The following is a 16,143-nucleotide window of genomic DNA, read 5'->3' as shown; positions in this document are numbered from 1 at the left end:
CTTTTTTGTCAGTCGTAGGGCTTAAACTCTGAGCCTTAGCACTGTCCCTCAGCTCTTCAGCTCAAGGCTAGCATTCTACCATTTGAGCCACTTCCAGTTTTCTGAGTAGTTTATTGGGAATAAGAGTCTCACTGACTTTTCCTGTGCAGGCTGGTTTTGAACCTCGATCATCAGATCTCAGCCTCCTGAGTAGCTAGGATTAAAAGGCGTGAGCCACTGGTGCCCCAGGTAACATAAGTTTTTTTTCAGAGATTCTTAGCTAAAATAGTATGCAGAAAGATGCATGTGCATCAACAAGTGACTGATAATTGGTGCATCTAAACAAGTTGTTCATATGTTCAAGGTAAAAGAACAAAGGATAAAAGGTGCATCAAATATGCTGCAACTTGGGAGAAAAACAGGCAGGTGCACACATACACATTTATGTAGATGTCGAGCATTCCTGGAAAGATGAAAGATAAGCAGTGAGGGGCTGAGAACAGGGCAAATCAAGACCAGTCAGGTATGTGAAAGACTTTCCTCTCCAGCTCTCTTATTTTTGTGTAAACATCTATTGCAAAATAAAACAGTAATAAAATTGCAAAGCAGGGCCACAGTAATCAAGAGGTGCCCCAGAGAGTAAACATGTTAGGGCATAGAGCAAAGGAAGATGAAATGGATGAAATCAAGTGCGTTTAGTTGGAGTTAGGAAGACTTAGAAATGAGTATGAGACATCATGGCTTGCCATATTGACTACTTTCTACAAAGAGGAAAATTGCCAGGCTCTATGGTCTATTGTTTTAATAGCTAGAAGTAATATTTTTGAGGTGTAATTATTATACATTAAAATTTGTTTCCACTTTCAATTTGATGTATTTGGGCAACTAACACACACATACACACACATACACAGTACCTGTGTAACCACTATTATGAAGGTACAAAACATCTTTATCACCCCAAAAATGGTCCTTACCTAACCGTGTTGTTCTCTGACAGTGCCTCCTTCCTCTGTCTCTAGCAACTGCTGATCTATGACATTGTCAGTTTTCCTGTTCTAGAATTTTGTAGCAATGGAATCATCTACTGTATGATTCCACTTTTCAGAGTCTGTCTTCCTTCCACTCCCTATAATGCCATTGTATGTATTATTCTTTTTCATTGCTAAATTCTGTTTCATCTGCTTGTTGTTAGTTAATCACATGAGGATGTCTATTCTTCTTTAGCTGTGTACCTCCTGATACAGTTTTGAGCTGCTCTGCAGCTCAGGACATCATACTAGCATCCTTTCAAGTCAGAAGTTTGTTGGGACATGAGACTATCTAGTGCTTGCTTTTGGTTTCTTCTGATATGGAGGCTCCTCTATATTAGTAGTAGTATCCTTGCTGTGTACTTTGTCCAGATAAGTTAGACATTTAAAATACTGTCAGACATCAGAAAAAGAACATTGCATATAGTGAAACCCAATTTATATAGAATGAAAAAAAGAGGCCCTAACATAATATGAATGGCATAGAAGTCAAGAATGAGATACCATGTGGAGTCTACCAAGAATCCATATGTATTTACTCTTCTTTCTTTCTTTTACTGCTTATTCCTTTCTTCCTGTCTTCCCTTTCATTTTCTTTCCTTTCCCCTGACCTTTTCCTATCCTCCCTCCCTTCCTCCCCTCCCTGCTCTCCCTCCTTCCCTTCTTCCCTCCCTCCCCTCCTTTCCTCCTTCCCTCCCTCCCCTCTCTCCCTCCCTCCCTTTCCCTCTCTCTCTTCCTTCCTTCCTTCCTTCCTTCCTGTTTGCTCCTTGGTTCATTTGTTTGTTCTTTTTTGGCTAATCAAGCACTCATCACTGAGCTGTGACCCTAGCCTTTTTGTGCTTTTGGTTTTTTCTTTCTCCTAGATAAACTTCTTGCATTTTTGCATTTGGCTGTGGATTGTAATCTTGATACCTAAGACTCCTGAATAACTGGTATTATAAGATATTTGCTAACAATCTGGGCTTGATTGTTGAGATAGGGTTTCATTAACTTCTAGTTGAGACTGATCATAAACCTTTATCCTCCTGATCTACACCTACCAAGTAATTGAGATTCCTGTTTTTTTAGATTGGATCTGGTTATATTGTCCGGGCTAGTCTGAAACTCAAAATCTTTCTGCTTCTGCTTGAATGGTGGGACTATAAGCATGAACCACCATGTCTATTAACTTTTTTTTTTTTTTTTTTTGTCAGTCGTGGGGCTTGAACTCTGGCCCTGGGCACTGTCCCTCAGCTCTTCAGTTCAAGACTAGTGCTCTAGCACTTAAGCCGAAGCACCACTTCTAGTTTTCTGGTGGTTTATTGGAGATGAGTCTCACAAACTTTCCTGTCCAGGCTGGCTTTGAACTGTGATGCTCAGATCTCAGCTTCCTGAGTAGCTAGGATTACAGTTGTGAGCCACTGGCACCCGGCTCCCACTAATAACTTTATAAGTAGATGTTTAGGTTTTCATAATATATCGAGTTAACCACTAAGGGAATAATACAGAAAATTGCGACAGTATTCTTTTTTTTGTTTTTCTCTTTTTTAATATATATATATATAATTGTAGAGATACTGTACAGAGAGGTTACATTACATGAGCAAGGTAATGAGTCCATTTCCTATCGAGCATTGTTGCCTCCTCCTTTGTTTTTCCCCTACCATTCCTTTCCTCCCTACCTCCTCAACCCTCCCTGCCCCTCCCCCCCCCACAAAGTTGTAAAGTTCATTTTCAACATAGTGTCTTATACATCTCATTGTTACAATGGGTCATCCTGTATCCTTATTTCAGCATTTTGTTATTTCCCTTCCCCTCCCCAAATTAGAAAAATGTATATATAAGATGCAGGATACCGGAATCAAACACAGTGACAACAGGGGTTATACCATGGGGGAAGAACATACAAAGAAACAAAAAAAAACCCACATAGTACATTATAAGTACATTAACAAGAACAGTAAGAAAGATAAAACCTCTTGTGTCCCTATCTTGGGGTTCATTTCGATTAGCATCAGCTTATATGGTCATATATACATAGCTTTTGACTTCTTCTGCTTGTCCTAGACATATACTAGTTATTGCAGATAAGGGAGACCATGGGACCTATGTTTCTTTGAGCCTGGCTTACTTCACTTAATATAATTTTTTCCAAGTCTTCCCATTTCCTAACAAATGGAGCAATGTCATTCTTTCTGATGAAACATAGAATTCCATTGTATACATAGACCACATTTTCTTGATCTATTCATCTACTGGGGGGCATCTGGGTTGGTTCCATAGCTTAGCTATGGTGAATAATGCTGTGATAAACATAGTTGTGCTGGTAGCTTTCGTATAGCCTTGTTTGTGATCATTTGGGTAAATGCCTAAAAGTAGGATTGCTAGGTCATAGGGGACCTCTATATAGAGTCTTTAGAAGAACCTCCATACTGCTTTCCAAAGTGGTTGAACAAGTTTACATTTGGGATAGTATTCTATTTTACTGTATTCATAACCTTTGTTCTTTTTTTCCCCTATATTATAATTCCATAAGTCATTGTTCTTTCTCATTTCCCCCCACCCATCCCTATTTTCAAGTTGGGTAGTTCAATTTCTACATAAAGTACATTGAAACAATGACCACAGTTTTCTCACTCTTCCTCCCTCCATTTTTATGCCTCCCTCATGTCCTCCTTCACCTCCCCAAATATGGTTGAGCTGAGCTTCATAAGTACTAAAAATGTATAAAGTGAAATAGGAAAAAAGAGTGCTTACATCTGCAGCCTTGGTGCATTCAGGCTGAAAAAGGCTTAATTTAGGATGAGCAAAACATTTTCTGTTCTTCTTAGTGACAGTTAAATGGCACTAATGTTTAGTGCAACTGTTGTACCTGACTTAAAGCTGTATGTAGACTGACTCCTCTCTGACTTTTTAGGGAGGATGGGAAGGGGAAACAAAGGAGGAGGCTACAATGCGTGATAAGAAATGTACTCATTACCTTGCCCATGTAATTGTAACCCCTCTGTACAGTATTTTCACACACACAAAAAAGTATATATATATATATTTTGGTGGCACTCGGATTTGAACTTGGGACCTCTCACCGTGCCTTCAGTCATGTTTGCTTAGTTTCCGCCCCCCCCCCCCCCCCCAGATGGTGTCTTTTTGCCCAGGACTGGCCGCCCATGTAGCTAGGATTATAAAGTAGCTTAAATTACAAGTTTCCATTTGCTCAGGTTACAGGCATGAGCCATTCACCTGGATTACTACGTACCTTTAGAAACCATTGATCAGGGAAGCTTTTTTTTTTCTTTTTTGCTATAAGATGAACATACTGCAGGAAGATGAGTGTGATTTGGGTATTTGAGGATGATCATTAAGATGCTACCTTTTTTTTTTAAATTGTGAAAATACCATACAGAGGAGTTACATGGGCAAGATAATGAGTACATTTCTTATCAAGCATTGTTGCCTCCTCCTTTGTTTCCCCTTCCTATCCCTTCTCCCCGCCCCCCCTCCCCCGCCAAAATTGTAATGTTCATTTTTTGACATAACGACTTGTATATCTCATTGTTACAATGGGTCCACCTGTATCCCTATTTAAACGATTTGTTTTTCCCCTCCCCCAAGGTAAGATGCTACCTTTAATGATAATTGCAGGAGCTCTTCTCTGTATTTCAGATCCAAGGTCTGCAAATGAAGTCAGCTTGCTTTTATATCTAGTGGACTTCTACTCTAGGAAGGTAGAGAGAGAACAGTAATGTTGCTTTGTACATGAGTAGTAATATTAAGTATGTATGGAGTGGGAATGATGATTTCTTATTAATCATGAATGATGCATTTGGTGCTTATTTCCAGATAGGCCTTTTCCCTGTCTTCTACCAGTGTTCACAGCTGTATCTTTAAAAAAAAAAAAAGACCAATTATCAGGTCTCTTTATGGTGTTTTAAATGCATGGTATAGATGTTCCCCTTCTCCAGAAATAAGCATGGATTAGATTTTTAAGTTATTAACTCTCAAAAAGTTTGGCAAAATTAAAAGAGAACAATGTTTGTCACTAATGTGATACCATGAATAATTCGGCTATGGTTGAGCTGAGCTTCATAAGTACTAAAAAATGTATAAGGTGAAATAGGAGAAAAGAGTGCTTACTTTGTGCTACCTTGGTGCAGTGGGGCTGAAGCAGGTTTAATTTAGAAGGTGGACAAAATGTTTTCTGATAGGAGATTAAGAGTAAAAACTGGAAAGCTTCGTAAGGCTAACTCTATTCTATCTGTAACAATGTATTTCTAACATTTATCAGGTCATGTTCTCAGAATAAATATTTTCAAATGTCGTAGTCCAGCAAATTCACAATTAGGTGTTCTTGTTTATGCTTTCCACTTCTCTGAAAGGAAACTATATAAAAGTAACATCAGGATGACATTGATTTCTTTTCTTTTCTTTTTCCTTTGGTCATTCGTTGGGCCTGAACTCTGGGCCTGGGTGCTCTCACTTAGCGTTTCAGCTCAAGGCTAGCGCTCTACCACTTGAACCACAGAGCCACTTCCGGCCTTTTCTGCTTATGTGCTGCTGAGGAATCGAACCTATGGTCTCATGCATACAAGGCAAGCACTCTACCACTGAGCCACCTTCTCAGCCCAGACATTGATTTTCATCCTGTAATTCCATTTCTGCACTAAGCTGCTATGCAACTTGAATCATCAGATTCTTTGCATTTAGAAATCTAATTATAGGGCTGGGAAGGTGGCTCACTGGTAGAGCGCTTGCCTTGCATGCCAGAGGCCCTGGGTTCGATTCCTCAGCACCACATACGCAAAAAGAAAAAAGCCGGAAGTGGTGCTGTGGCTCAAGTGGTAGAGTGCTAGCCTGGAGCTGAAGAGCTGAGGAACAGCGCCCAGGCCCAGAGTTCAGGCCCCACGACCGGACCCCCCCCCAAAAAAAAAAGAAATCTAACTATAGAACTTTGCAAGGAAAATACTTTATGTATGTACGTGTGTATTGTAAAAATGTTGTACAGAGGGATTACAGTTACATGAGTAGGGTAATGAGTACATTTCATAGTGAGCATTGTTACCTCCTCCTTTGTTTTCCCTCTACCATCACTTCCCTCCCCACCTCTCCAACGGCTCCCTGCCCCTCAACATTGTAAAGTTTGTTTTCAACATAGTGTCCTATACATGTCATTGACACAATGGGTGAACCTGCATCCCCATTTAAGTGTTCTACAATATCCCTTCCCCTCTGTAAATTACAAAAATATATATACAAGATGCAGGACACTAGCATCAAATCGAATGAAAACAGGGATTATATAGTGGGGGAAGAATATACAGAAGAATCACATAGTGCATTATAAGTACATTAAAAGCACTAACAAGAAAGAAAAAACCACTTGTGTCCCTGTCTTGGGGTAAATTTTGCTTAACATCTCATGTGGTCATATGTACGTAGCCTTTGACCTTCTCTGCTTGTCCTCAACATGTACTAGTCATTGCAAACAAGGGAAACCATAGTACCTATGTTTCTTTGGGCCTGGCTTCATTTAATATAATTTTTCCAAGTCTTTCCATTTCCTATCAAATGATGCAATGTCATTCTTTTTGACGGAGGTAGACAGATCCATTCATCTACTGAGGGGCATCTGGTTTGGTTCCATATCTTAGCTATGGTGAATAATGCTGGGATATAAACATGGTTGTGCTGGTAGCTTTGATATGACCTTGTTTGTGATAGTTTGGGTAAATGCCCAAAAGTGGGATTGCTGGGTCATAAGGGAGCTCTATGTGGAGTCTTTTGAGGAACCTCCATACTGCTTTCCAGAGTGGTTGAACAAGTTTACACCCCACCAACAATGCAGTAGGGTTCCCTTTTGGTCACATCCCCTCCAGCATCTGTTGTTACTAGATTTCTTGATTATAGCCATTCTAAATAGGGTGAGGTAGAATCTCAATGTTGTCTTGATTTGCATTTCTTTTATGGTTAGAGAAGTTGAGCATTTTTCATGTGTCTATTGGCCATTCTTATTTCCTCCTCAGAGAAGTCTCTAAGTCTTTAGCCCATTTATTAATCGGGCAATTGTTTCTTTGAGGATTTGTTGTTGGGGGATTTAGTTTTTTGAGTTCTAAGTATGTTTTAGATATGAGACTCTTGTCCATTGTATGGCTAGTGAAGATCTTCCAGTCTGTGGGCTTTCTATTGATCTTTCTAGCTATGTCCTTTGCCTTGCAGAAACTCTGCAGTTTCATGCAATCCCATTTGTCCAACTTTTCTTTGATTTGTTGTGCTTCTGGGTCTCTATTAAGAAAATTTCAGGGGCTGGGAAGGTGGCTTTGTGGTAGAGCGCTTGCCTTGCATGCCTGAGGCCCTGCGTTCGATTCCTCAGCACCACATAAGCAAAAAGAAAAAGGCCAGAAGTGGCGCTATCGCTCAAGTGGTAGAGTGCTAGCCTTGAGCTGAAGAGCTGAGGGATAGCGCCCAGGCCCAGAGTTCAGGCCCCATAACCAGACCCCCCCTCCCCTGCCCCCCCAAAAAGAAAATTTCCGTCTGTGCTATGGAGCCCTAGAGTTTCTTCCATTCCTTCCTGTAATGTTTTCAGGGTGTCTGCTTTTATTTTGAGGTCTTTGATCCATTTGGAGTTGATTCTGGTGCAGGGTGATATATATAGATCTAGCTTTAGTTATCTACAAGTATTTAACCAATTTTGCCAGAACCATTTACTGAAAAGGCTGTCTTTCTTCCATTCTATTTTTTTAGCTCTCTTATCTAAGATTAGGAGGCTATAGGTCTGTGGGTTCATTTCCAGATTTTCAATTCTATTCCATTGTTCCTCAGGTGTGTTCTTGTGCCAGTACCAAGCTGTTTTGATTACTATGGATTTGTAGTAGAGTTGGAAATTTGGAATTGAGATTCCTCCAGTGCTGTTCTTTCTACTAAGGACTGAAGGAAAGATATTTCTTATACTTGACTTTTATCTACTTTTCATAAGGTTTGACTTCTAAAGACAGTATCTCTCTAGCCAGGCATGATAGCTCATTCCTGTAATTCCAGAGTCAAAGATACTTATAATTTCTTAAAAGAATTTAATCTGATCAAATCTTAGAAGTTTAAACTCTTCATGAACATATGGCTATATACAGGATACTGGTGTTGATCAATGCATTTGTGTGATAGCTTCATGACAATGGTATCTACATGTGATAGCTACAGATAATGGATATGTTTGGAGTTAAATGCTTTTATTAATTTATTTCATTAATTAAAATGTTATTAAGTTTCTAATGAAGTTCTGTATCTTTAATGTCTGTGAGGAATAAGTATTATGTGTATCAATCTCTAATTCAAAGTTTTGTTATGTACAATGAAGTGTAAGTAATGTAAGTCCCGTGTTGGTTTATCTTAATTTTCTCTTTTTCCTTCCAGAAAGCACAAACATGTCAACAGAGACTTGATAGGGAAATTTCCAGCTTTCTTAAAATGATTAAGGAATGTGACATGGCTAAAGGTAAAGGAAAACAAGATCCACTCTTTTAACCTAATCCTTCCTTGTGGGTGGTAGACTTTGTGTTATTTTGACTGGATATTCTAGGAAATTTTTGGCTTTTACTTAATAGTGGATGAAACAGTTTTGAAATTTATAAAAGGCTATTAGAAACTTTCTTTTCCCAAAAGATGTCTCCTTTGTTAATTAGTGTTGTTATTCTTTTAAGAAAAATAAAAAATTAATGTTAGTATTTGGTGGTAGTAACTTCATTTGATCCGCATAATGGGAATTCTCCTTATGGGTCCTATAAGGCTAGGGAGTCAGAATGAATCCTTGCTCTGCCACTCATAAGTGTTACTTTGAATAGTACCTCTGAGCCTCAGTTTTCTTGGTAGTGGTTGTTTTTCCTGCACTGGCCTTTTGTGATTCTGGAAATGTATATTGGAACTTATCTATTAATTTTTAGTAGTAATTTACTATATTTTCAATTTACATTATTATGGTATTATTTTTTTTTCTGGTCCTGGGGACCCAACTGCAAGATTGGGTACTGTACCTGAGCTCCTTTTTGCTCAAGGCTAGTGCTTTACCACTTGAGCCACAGAGCCATTTCTGGCTTTTTCTGTGAATAATTGGCGATACCATGAACTCCAACTTATGGAAACAGGAGGTTCTCATTAGACCTTGTATATAGTTTCTTTTCTCTATTGTTTTTTTCTTCATTTCTCTTAGTTTTTTGGTACCTCGTGTTTTGCACAAAAGACAATGCAATATGTGAAAGAGAAAGGGAATCAACAGAAACAGCAGAACAATGGATGAACCACAGCAACATTGATACTTACTTGACACTATGTTAGATATGACCATTACAACTTGGGGAGGCGAGCAGGGAGGGATAAATGGGAGATAAAGATGGATGGGGTAATAATGATTAAAAACAAATGTATTTATTGCCTTATCTGTATAACTGTAACCCCCCTGCTCATTACCTTAAAAAAAAAAGTCTTCTTCATGGACTTTCCTACCCAGGCAGGCTTTGAACCAAGAGCTTCAGACCTCAGTCTTCTGAGTAGCTAGGATTACAGGTATGAACTACTGATGCCTGATTCAATTTACATTTTTCCTGAATTACCAAGAGTTGATATATCTAACAATCAAGTTGAAGTACTAAGAAAAAAATTTAGTCCTCTAAATTATAGAAATTACACTGTTTCTCAGACTTTGAACTCCTGACAGTTGGCTTTAGATTTTGGAAGTGATGTGCATACAAATTATTCCATTCAAATATAACTGGTTTAGTTATCTTTGAGTTTATGTTAATCAGATTTTTGGGAAGTTGTTTGCCTTAATATAACTTCAGTTTATATGCTCCTGGGGATACAGAAAAATGAGCATAAATATGCTTTATCTACCCAGATGTGTCATGGGCATGCTTTTACATTACTTTAACAAATTTTTTATTTTTCAACAATTAATTTTTATAAATGATGATAACTTTGGGAAAGATTACTTAAGTCATTTTGATTAACTGCAGTCTGGAATATATTTCATATCAATAGCAATTCTTTTTTAAACATGTAATTTTATTATTAAGGTGTTGTACAGAATTCTGTATGGCAGGTAATGAGTACAATTCTTGGATAATGTCATCCCTTTCATTGCTTTTCCCCAGTATCCTCACACAGGTTTCATAGTTCATTTTTTACATAGTATATATTGAATACCATGATTGCATTTGTTTACCATGCCTCCTCTTTGCCCCCCTCCCCATAAAAACACAACAGAAGCCCAGAACAAGCAAACAACATCAACAATAACAACATCAAAAACATGTGTCCATTTCCTAGATTTCATTTTAGTAGATAGTATTTTACACATTCAGAGGAGTTGTGTTTTTGGGTTCCTCTCCTAAGGATATCTTCCTTTAGTCTGATTGTATGTGAATGCCTAGAGCTTTCAATAAGTTATCACGTTAAGATTTTAGATCTCGCTTCCACATATGAAAGAAAACATTTGTAGTTTGTCACTTTGAGCTTGGCTTACCTCACTTAATGTGATTTGTTCTAGGTCAGTCTATTTCCCTATGAATGACATATTCTTTCTAGTGGATGAGTAAAATTCCATTGTGTATATGTACTACATTTTTTTATATCCATTCATCTATTGTAGAGCATCTGGGCTGTTTCCATCACTTGACTATTAAGAATAGCACTTTTCTTTCTTCAGTCTTTAAAAAATAATAGCTTTATTTAGATATAATTTATATAACAAAATTCATCCTTGTATACATTCATCTTTAATATATTCAGAGTTATGCAACTATAGCTATTGATGTATTTTTAAAATAGCTAGTTGCTAGTAGCTCATACCTGTATATCCTCCTGACTAGGAGGTCAAAATCTGCATAGTAGAGGTCTGAGGCCAGCATAGGCTGAGTAGTTTGTGAGACTCCATTGAAAATAACTTGAACTATATCTCCACTTCCCTGTCAGTGATGGTCTGCTTGCCTATATTTGCAATTTGAACAACCTAGTTTGGAGGGATTGGTAATAAATCAGCCTTGCTTAGAGAAATACATTAGAGTGTCACCAGAGGTTTCGTTTTTTTTTGTTTGTTTGTTTGTTTTTTGGATCTGTCATGAGGCTTGAACTCTGGGCCTGAGTGTTTCCCCTGAGCTCTTCAGCTCAAGACAAGTGCTCTACTACTTGAGCCACAGAGCCACTTCCGGTTTTCTGGTGGCTAATTGGATATTAGAGTGTCACAAATGTTCTTGTCTGGGCTGGCTTTGAACTCAGCCCTCAGCCTCCTGAGTAGGATTACAGGCATAAGCCACCTACACCCTGCATGGTTTTTCATTTTGGTATGTGTTCTTTAGGAAGCTTCAAGGTGTTTTACTTCGTGATATGACAAATCCATTTTATATATCCATAATAAAACTCAGTGGAATTTAGCTACTGGGTTAATGTCTGATGAATGAGTTCAAATATTTAAGGAGTTATCTCACAAACATTATCAAGGTTATTTTTGGAAAGATCTGTGTATCAGGGGTGGGAAGCATCTGACCTATGAGCCATGCAAGGTCTGAAAAATCATTTTGTATATGATAGACCAGACATGTTATGTTCATATGCTTCTCGTCAGCTGACCGTGGCCATCTTCTAGTTTTTGTGTAGCCCATGAGTAATGTTAGAAATATCAAAGTGGGGCTGGGAAAGTGGCTCAGTGATAGAGCACTTGCCTTGCATGCCTGAGGCCCTGGGTTCAATACCTCAGCACCTACATAAGCAAAAAGAAAAAAGCCGGAAGTGGCGCTGTGGCTCAAGTGGTAGAGCGCTAGCATTGAGCTGAAGAGCTGAGGGATAGCACCCAGGCCCAGAGTTCAGGCCCCACGACTGGACTCAAAAAAAAACAAAAAACCCCAGAAATATCGAAGTGGCCCTTGGCAGAAAAAAAAAGGTTTCTTACTGTTATCAACGTAAATAAAATTGCATGTTGCATTAGTAGTAAATGGAGTTAATTTCAAGAATGGAATTGGGGTGTTGAAAATAATGAAGGCTAATGTGAGGGCCTGTATAAAATAATCTTATACCTGAGTTTCCTTGAAGGAAACTGATAGAAACACACCCTGCTCCAAACTGCTTTACATAGTTTGCCAATGACTCATCTTGAGAAAGATGAAAACACAAAATGTTTGTGGAATGTACCAGATCTTCTGGTTTCATTTGTTAGCAAAATCATATTAAGACCCAGATCTTTTTCTTCTTACTCAAATTTCTGTCATACTTGTTCAGCTCTGTATTACAGCCAGTTTATGGCAGGAGCCTACCTTCTAGTTTCCCTATGTCCTTCCTTTTGTAGCTGGGACTACAGATAACATACCACCATGCCTGATTTGTTGAGATGAGCTCTTTTTTACCCTTTTCTTTTTTTGCCTACATTTTTGTCTTTGGAGGAAGTTGAATTAGAAGACTTTAAAGAACTTTCTCAATTCACAGTTTTTGAAGTACTACATTATTGTTGCCAGATTACTTCTTTGAAAGTGTTTTTTGTTCATTAATTAATTTTTGAGACGAGGTCTTACTATTATTGCCCAAGTTAGCCTCAAACTCTGTAGGCTCAAGTGATCTGTCTTAGCCCCCTAAGATCTATTACTATAAGCACGTGCCTAGCTCATAATGTTGCTTCTGTTGAAAAATCTTGAATCTTACAAGCTATTTAATAAAGTATGCATTTGGAGACTTCCATGGACTAGTTCCCTGTCGAAATACTACTTTTATGTCAAACTTTTATATTTTTCTATACCATAAATGTCAAAGTTTATTTGGCATTATCAACACATAATTCAAGGTTGAGATAACACAGTTCCTGCCAAATCATCTTTTTGAGATGCTGGATTGCAAGAACGAACTTAATGCAGTGAAACTATATACTCTGGCTTGGCCTTTTTGCTCAAGGCTGGCACTTTACCACTTGTACCACATTTCCACTTCTGATTTTTTGCTGCTTAATTGGAAATATGAGTCTCATAGATTCTTCTGCCTGGGCTAGCTTCAAACTACAGTCCTAAGATCTTGGTCTCCTGAGTAGCTAGAATTGCAAGCATGAGCCACCAGTGCTCTGCCTTAGTGGAAGGCCATGTTATCCATTCTTCCATACATCCCTAAATTTACACTTATATAGTATTCTGGTTTTGAGCATTATAAACAGTGTTGTGTGTGTCTATCTATCTATCTATCTATGTGTATATATGTATGTATGTATATAAATTTATTTTGTCAGATGCAGACTTGGACATGGGGCCTGGATGCTATCCTTGAGCTCTTTTTGCTCAAGGCTAGCACTCTACCACTTTTTTTTGTTTGTTTTTAAGGCTAGCACTCTACCACTTTGCACTCTACCACTTTGAAGCACTCTACCACTTTGCACTCTACCACTTTGAACCACAGTGCCACTTCTAGTTTTCTGGTGATTAATTGGAGATAAGAATCTCATGGACTTTCCTACTTAGGCTGGCTTTGGACCATGATCCTTAGATATCAGCCTCTTGAATAGCTAGGATTATAGGCGTGAGCCACCAGAACCTGGCTGTGCATTTATATTTGATTACATCATTACATTAGAATTCTTAATGAAAAATAATGGATACATATAGCTAAATTGCTTTCCAAAAAGATGTTTACCATACATGTCAATTGTATGTGTGTGTGTTTCTGTGTGGTAGTGGCACTCAGGGCCTTGAACTTGGTAAACAAGGCACTCTACCACTTGATCTATGCCCTTTTTTGCTTTATTATTCAAGTAGGGGTTTGAGTTTTTGGCTGAGAGTGACCTCATACCAGGGACTACAGATACATACCACCATACCTGATTTGTTGAGATGAGGTTTTTTTACTTTTTGCTTTTTTTGTGTAGGCTGTCCTTTCCTTCTGATCTCTACCACCTGACTACCTGGAGTGATAGGCATGAGCGATACATGATAATTTTAATACATACATGGGCACGCGCGCGCACGCACATACACACACACACACACACACACACACACACACATATAGTTGGTTGTGGTGGTCATGGGACTTGAACTCTGGACCTGAGCACTGTCAGCTCAAGGCTAGTGCTCTACCATTTGAGCCACAGTGCGACTTCCAATTTTCTGTTGGTTTTATTGGAGATAAGAGTTCCATGGCCTTTCCTGCCCATGCTGGCTTTGAACCTCAATCCTCAGATCGCAGCCTCCTGAGTAGCTAGGACTACAGACATGAGCCTCTGGCGCCCAGCTATTACATATTTTTAAATGTGTATTGTGAATCCTCCCTAGCTAAAGAAACTAGGAAAGATTGTTGCTAGTTCTATCTGTTAGTACACAGCTGTGATTTCAGTTTTCTAGAGGATGAAGTGCAAGGATCTGAGATTTTTTTTTGTGGCCAGTCTAGGCTACAAATTGAGACCTTGTCTCAAAAAACAAAGAGAAAACAACAAATTACCAAGAAAGAAAAATACCTTAATGGAGAATACTGTAAACTCTTTCCTCAAAATCCTGGACTTTGAGTGAACATATTTATCATCACCTTTATTCTTTCCATTCTGGCCCAAGCCACCATAGTCTCCCACATAAACTAGTAAAGAACCTCTCACCCGTCAGATTGCACCCTGTCTCCATAGCCCTTGCCCCAGAGAGCCTTCTGAGACATCTGTGGTTGTTGACCTGTGCTTAAATTATTCAAGGTTTTCCAAATCATCTCACTTCCCATGCAAAGATAAGGTACTTCTAATGACTTGCAGAAGTCCCACAACCCCTGGACCTTTCTGTCCTCATTTCCTAGTTATCCTGGCTTGTGCCTCTTTATTCCCTCAAGGCCTTCCTGCTATTTTCTAAACATAATAGAATACTTCTGCCTCAGGTCCCTAATATGCAGATCACTCGTCCTGGAAGGTCTCTCAGTTACTTGCCTCACATCTTCTTCAGAAGGTCCCTTTGGACAGAGGCTATCTTTTTCCACATAAACTGGTTTGCTCTCTGTTGAGCTTTGCACACTACAAACTGTAACTTGACCTTACTTTCCTTTGGACTTCTGGTGGGTTTTAAACCAGAGTTTTAAGACCCCAGTCTAAACTGTAGGAGCAAATGGGAGACCTTGTCCCAGGACTTGTGGGAGGGAGGATTAGAGAAGTAAGTACCTCTATGTAGCTGAAAAGCTAGGGGTTCACATCTCATCTTGGTAAATGCAAAGCCAGTAGGCACAACCAGGAGATAAAAGAGTAGTGAGTGGATTTATTATTTGCAATAAGTAAAGAACTGGAGTTATTTTGAAGCAGTGTTCTTTTTCAACTAAGAATCATAAGGAAATATATGTATATATATACATATATACGTATATATACATATGTATACATATATACATACATATATACATATATACATATACATATATACATATATACATATATATATATATATATATATATATATATATATATATATATATATATATATGGGCAGGCATATTCCTGACTTGCCCTTAAGGTAAACATTTCTGGGCAAGCTCAGTTCAAGGTAACAGGTCACATGTTCAAAAAGGAAAAATGTCACTGGTGTCTAATTGCTCACACCTGTAATCCTACATACTTAGGTGGTTGAGATTGAATTGATCATGGATCCAGGCCAACCTGGGCAAAAAAGTATTGATTTTTAGCAGAAAAATCTCCATATAGTGATGTGTGTGCCTATTATCCCAGCTATAGCAGTAAGTGTAAATAGGTATATTGTAGTCCAGGCCAACTTCAGGAAAAAGTAAGACTCTTAAAAATAAGCAGAGCAAGAAGTGTTGTAAGGTAAATCTGAGTTGCAAAAAACAGAAGAAGCCACATTTTGAAAGGTCAAATTGGTCGTCTTAATAGGAGAGCCAGTGGCTGCAGGTAGACTCTTGTCACAAAGACCTGTTGTCCCTTGAATACCCTTATTACTGTCAGAAAACTGAGTCTTGAGAGCAGGAGAGAAAAGAAAGAGTAGAAAAACAGTACCAACGAATGAAATCAACTCTAATGAGAGCCGAAGTGGGATACCATGGTGATCAGTGGACAGACAAGAGATACAGGAACACAAGGCAATAGTGTAGTCGTGCCTGAGCTAGTCTGGGCCTAAATAAGGTCAGGTCAGGGGGCAGGGTCACAGGGCTCTTGAGAGTTTAT

At 38.6% G+C, this 16,143-nt stretch overlaps 1 protein-coding gene across 3 annotated transcripts in view; it reads left to right on the top strand.

Moving 5' to 3' along the window:
• Window positions 1-16,143, top strand: part of Osbpl1a (oxysterol binding protein like 1A) — a 244,204-nt gene that overhangs the window by 93,172 nt on the left and 134,889 nt on the right. For all 3 annotated transcript variants that reach the window (XM_042675295.1, XM_042675297.1, XM_042675296.1), the window contains exon 14: window positions 8,394-8,475. In XM_042675295.1, the coding sequence (XP_042531229.1) occupies window positions 8,394-8,475 (82 nt within the window). The remainder of the gene's footprint in view (window positions 1-8,393; window positions 8,476-16,143) is intronic.

This window comes from Dipodomys spectabilis, unplaced genomic scaffold (assembly GCF_019054845.1).
Source record: "Dipodomys spectabilis isolate Male_0828 unplaced genomic scaffold, ASM1905484v1 ptg000024l, whole genome shotgun sequence".
NCBI lineage: Eukaryota > Metazoa > Chordata > Mammalia > Rodentia > Heteromyidae > Dipodomys > Dipodomys spectabilis.
The sequence above is the reverse complement of the archived record's forward strand: the minus strand, read 5'-3'. Positions and strand labels throughout refer to the sequence as shown.